The 5,627-nt window shown below is 36.1% G+C and overlaps 1 protein-coding gene across 1 annotated transcript; it reads right to left on the bottom strand.

The window, feature by feature from the left end:
* Positions 1-202: 202 nt before the first annotated feature.
* LOC105056647 (uncharacterized protein C630.12) lies at positions 203-4,177 on the bottom strand (the record flags this gene model as incomplete). The annotated part of the gene is given in 9 exon segments (XM_073247377.1): positions 203-652; positions 876-1,136; positions 1,257-1,414; positions 1,479-1,553; positions 1,627-1,684; positions 2,520-2,554; positions 2,870-2,970; positions 3,057-3,116; positions 4,081-4,177. Coding segments are annotated over 9 exon segments (1,089 nt in total), but the record flags the coding sequence as incomplete, so codon positions are not given.
* Between the last annotated feature and the right edge of the window lie 1,450 nt (positions 4,178-5,627).

The raw sequence follows: 5,627 nt of genomic DNA, 5'->3' as shown, positions 1-5,627 counted from the left end.
AAATTTGTTTTCTAGCACAGCTATGCCCGAGTGACTACAGGGCCGGTAGTTTTAGCTGTGCTGGACCTCTGTAACCTTGGGCTAAGGTGGCAGCCATAGTTCAGAGTTTCTTTTTAAGTATGGCTCAATGGGATGGATGCTAGACATGTTTCCACATGGAAGTGTGAAACTTCATCTCTGCAACATACAGAATTCCACATCATCAGCATGAATTGTCAGCATGCAGTGCCATATCATATCAGAGTCCATTCTTCAATGAATGCAACTGAAAATTACAAACAACAGAGCATTTTTCGCCATATCCTCTTCTGGACGTGTACCTGTGCACGTGTTTGTATCCTGATATGTTACAACAGTGCTGCCGATCATGGAAAATACCAACAAAAGTAACAAAGATCTAGGTTCCAATCATCGGTCAATCCAATCCTTGAATAGCAGCATTACATAAAGAGGGATATTGACAGCAGCAATAATCACAACCAATCGAAATACCCGAAATACCCGCTGAATCAGCTTCCTCACCTTTGATTTGCCCAAATATGGCACTTTACTAGTGTTATCTAACTTTGCCTCCATTTTCATCTCTACCAAAACAGATGCCTCCGGCTCTTGCAAATGTTTCTTTGCTGTTGGTCTAGAGACAACATTGCTCCTGTCATGAGAACTAGTCAGTCTTGAAACTGCTTACGAAATTACAAGTATGACTCTATGCAAAGAATTGAAATGATAAATGATCAACACAAGCAGCGAACTATTAATTTGTGGTTATATATCCCTAAGCCGGGGGGAGCAGATGAGGCCATTCATGTGTCATGTACAATCCCACCTTTCAGACATATCCACATGCAACTTTCCAAGTGCAATTATACACTTACCTTGCTGCCAATCCTACATCTGACTTCATAACGGGGACCTTTGTTGTTGCTTTCTTAACAAGATGCATGGACCCCTCTGCATCCCAAATCATTTCATATTCACAGTTTTCCTCTTCATCCTTCTCCTTAGAGGTGGCTGTAAGGTTCTTTACCATGGTGCTGACGAAGCTCACACATTTACCACAGAAATCCCAACAGCCAAAGCCATTTGTTGGCCAAAGGGTCAGCAAAAAAATAGTCATGATAAACTGCAATAGATACCTGAAAAATCATAAAAAACCATGTATATGTATCTTAGTGGCTGACTGGTAGCAATTCAGTTACAGTTCAATGAACAATAGTAGTAAGTATGAGAAACCGAGGTTATAGCAGTGGTGATACCAAATATAGATATGAGTTTGCATTGGAAGAAAACATAGATGAGTGGAAACAGCATGTTCTGAATCAGTTGTGTTGGATGATGATACAGATGTTGCAGATAGCAGCATGAACGATGGATACAAGTTTCCCTGCTGCCAGCTTACAGTCCCTAATGTATGCTGCACAGCTCATGTCATTAGATGGTATCAACAATCAAAAGCAAATGTGCTTGCGCATTCTTACCTCTGTTATGAGTCCAACAGGTGTTGAGTGCATCACCGTACACTGATCATGGTCATGACCAGACAGTACAAGTATCTGTCACAAACCAATCATTTAAGTGCTGCTAGTAGATGTATGTAAAAACTCCATATAGTGGTGAGAAACATACCGGTCTGATAAGGTCCAATAAATGGTCTGATGTTTCTTTGCTTAAGTAGTTCTGATACCTATGTCGATTGGGAAAAAAAAAAGTCATACTCCCATCATACACTGAAACATTGTTCATTTCAACCAAAACAAATCTGAGAATGCTTTTGCTGATCCAGCTTCTATTTGTTGTAAGTTAAAGAAAAAATACCATTAACAGAAACCAAGTATTAAACTGGTTAGGTCCTTAAATGCAAACAGGTTAAATAATACTACTCAAATTTTTATTTTATATTTGAAATTGCAAAAAAGGTTGTAACATGGACATATTCAGCATGCCTCCCTCTATGCAGTATTTACATAATGGAAAAGTCAAAAATGATTGCTGTGATGCATGAACTTCTTAATAATGTTTGTAATACAACAAAAATTCTTAAATGTATCAAAATAAAGCATGAGGAATGGATAAAGCAATCCCATTCCTTTAATTGTAGAATATATGACTTAAAAAGGAGCTCCCTTGAAAACCTATTCATTCAGAATTAGGTTGCTAGAAATTAGCATGAGACTGTTCATTGTATTATAAATGCCCTCCCAGGCTCTTACAAATATGATCTTCCATTATGTAGACATTTCATCCAATATGTTTGTCTTAAAACTGAGAAGAAATCCCTGAGATCAATAATTTCACAAGGAGATTATGGGCTTTCTTTCAGCAGCAATTTGGTTATCAAACATATGGATCCTATATGATCAAATATGATCAATCAGTACTAGGTATGAAAACTCACATGAAAACAAGACTTCAGAATGGAAAACTCACTTTACATGCCTAGAGAAAGTGAACCAATTTTTTCACTACCATGAACATTTATTATTGAAAGCAATATAGACAGTAAAACATTCAGGACTTACATGATTTCTTGATTGAGATCAACACGAAAAAGTCTCTGAAAAGGAAGGAGCAAACTTATCAGTCATTCATACATACAAGTACATGTATTTTCTAAGATTCACAAACTAATAATGAGGCTCCAGAAAGCATGATGCACATGGACATGAGAAGAGGCAATGAAGATCCTCCAAAGAAAACAATGTCACAGTATGTCTCATACATGAAGGCATGGAGAAAATATTAGCCTTCTTTTACTTAGACGCATTCAAGCATGCATAGTTATAAAGAACATAAATATGCCAATGGAAAGCAATACTGTATAATATTCTATGGAGAAGGCGCTTTCATCCAGATGAAACGAGACAAATACCTGATTGATAATAGGGGAAGAACGATATGGGCCACAAGGAGTCCCATCAGCGCGATAAAGGGGGATGTGTGTCAATAAAACTCTTGGATTAGATGTACCATCTAAAATATATAGAAAGATTAGGTAGATGTTTTGTGCTAAATAAACAAATTCAATGGAAGTCTTCAGTGATACCAAAATCACATACCCTTTGATATATTTTTGATAAAGTCCCAGGATAATGATGTTTCCTTTCCATTTTTAGGCCCTGCAAACTCAATATGCATTCTCTTTCAATCCAAGAAATCAAATACATTGCAACCACAAGAGGGCAACCATGTACGTCCATGCGTGCATGCTTGCATGGACAACTGTCCAAACTCTGACTAAAAAAAAAAGAAAAAGAAAAAAAGAAAAAAAAAGATTTTTTGATCTTTATAAGCTAAACATTCGAAAATCTAGAATTAAAAGAATTGTGAATTGAGAAAAGCAAAAGGAAACAAACTAGATGACAATTTATTTTGGAAATTGAAGGTCTTGTGCACGTCAAGTCCATGTATATACCACCATAAATTTATCGTTCAATTGAAGGTGCTGTTTCATTTAGAGGATCAATTTTCTAGGTTTCTTCTAGATTTGGAAATAGATGAAAAAAAAATAAGGCAATATTTGACATATGGGAATTGCACTAATTATTCACGCAATAGTTATAAACCAAATAATTCCTCAAAATTCTAAATTTGCAGACTCATATTCTGGTATTATGAACAGCGCTGCACATGTGCCACAAAAGACACCATGCCTCGTTAACATCAACAGTCAGTACATCCAAAAATTTCGCAAAGCAATAAAAGCTGAAGATCAACCATAAATGCAAGCCCAACACAACTTAAAACTCAATTATCTAACTTTATTTACATCGTGATTACACCACTTAATAAGACAATTCATATCTTCATTGTTTAACTCCATATTAATGTGATTCACATAGTTGAGTTGAGTCACATACAATATATAGAGTACCATGAATGCAACATTCTCAGAATCACAATTTACCATAATGTCCAATTATAACAGTTTGACAAGTCCTTCCATGTACTAACAGATCTCCACTAGAGCCTAAGTCAAGGTTATTGACCAAAAACAAAAAAAATATAAAAAGATAATAATATCTCATCTGGCTTCAATAAAAGAGAGATTATAGGAAACTTCTTGAAGGAAGAAATATTCACCATCAAGAGTTTGAGCATCGACAACAACGAAGTCCACCTTCCCAGCAGAAAAATGGTAGTTTCTTGCTCCAAATTCTTTCTCATAGCGACTGATGACCTGAAAAAGAATAGGCTCACAACAATTAACTTTGAATAAAGAATTCAAATATAACAGCAAAATTTCTAAAAAAGAAAGAGAAAAAGGGAAGAAAACACATTGTGATTAAGCTCCTCTTGTTAGAAAAAATGACAAACCAAAATTGCCAAACTACAAGTTAATGATACCCGAAATTCATATGAATATATATCTTCTCTGCACAAAGCGAGGAAACTACATACTCTCAAGATCAAATCTTGCAAGCAAGAAATGAGCTCAGCAGGCAGAATGATAAATCCAAACTATGATGTCCAGTCAATTTTCTGGACGTGGGATAGTAAAAGCATGGTTGAAGTAGGAAATGCAGTTGAGAAATATGACATGTACCTGCTTTGATGGTAACATGCATCAAAATTTTCTTTAACAAAGACATTCATGAGCATAGGGTTTGACCTTGCATATTTTCAAAACCGAGATGTGATGAGGACCTCACAGTTGCAGTCCTACTGTATGAACCTAACCTAGCTGGTGTATCCATATCAAGTCCCCTGTTCAAAATGGCATTACCCACGTACATGAACCATAGAGTTTCTTAATTTACCCACATAAGAGAGATTTTTTGCTGAAAATATTTTATAAGAGGTCACAACTTTCTTCATAAATTATTGCCGTTTAAGATCATGTTTAGAGATGCTGTTTAAACGAAAGCCTGGTTCATAGAGGCACAACAAACCTGGACTCTTTCTAATACAAAGCACACTAGTTTCACCCATTAACCAACAGACCGTAAAATGAGCACATGAAACAACCAGCATGAAGTTCTCAATTTCCATAGCATGATCCATCAACCTTAATTCTTCAAAATTGCATAGCAAAATGTCACATTCTCTAGCCCAATTTCTAAGAAGTCCTTGGCGTGCAGTTTCAAAAAGTCCTCATGTTTGGCTGCATAACCTGCATTACTCAGGAAATGAGATACCCAGCCCCACCAGATTCTGGAACCCCATGAAGAAAGGATCTGAAAAAGAAATTTTCATACAGTTAAAAGCTCTTCTAACATGCTTCATCCAAATCCACAGTGCAGTTCTCTTACGGTATTAATCATGTGCTACTCTATAATCATCATTTAATTCCCAAATCGGCCATAACCATTTTGTGAGAAGTGTGTTTATTGCTTTTGTAATATCCCTTATTCCCTTATTCTCCTTAACTTGAAAAAAAATGTTCCATTGTAATTAAGTGAATAAAGGTTTTAAATCCCATAGGACAAAAGTATCCCGATTTCTCTATAGAATGGGACGTCCCACCATCCCATTCATCCGGACAGCAGTCCTGATCATGCATCTCAGTGGATATCTTCGGTCTTTCTCTCCTTCTTCTTTACTTTCTTTTTTTCTTTTTTTTTCTTCCTTATTTTCTTTCTTTTTCTCTACTTTCCTTTCTTTCTTTTCCTTCCTTTCTTTTTTCTTTT

The sequence above is a fragment of the Elaeis guineensis genome, chromosome 13, assembly GCF_000442705.2.
Source record: "Elaeis guineensis isolate ETL-2024a chromosome 13, EG11, whole genome shotgun sequence".
NCBI classification, from domain to species: domain Eukaryota; kingdom Viridiplantae; phylum Streptophyta; class Magnoliopsida; order Arecales; family Arecaceae; genus Elaeis; species Elaeis guineensis.
This window is presented reverse-complemented; position numbering and strand designations above follow the sequence as displayed.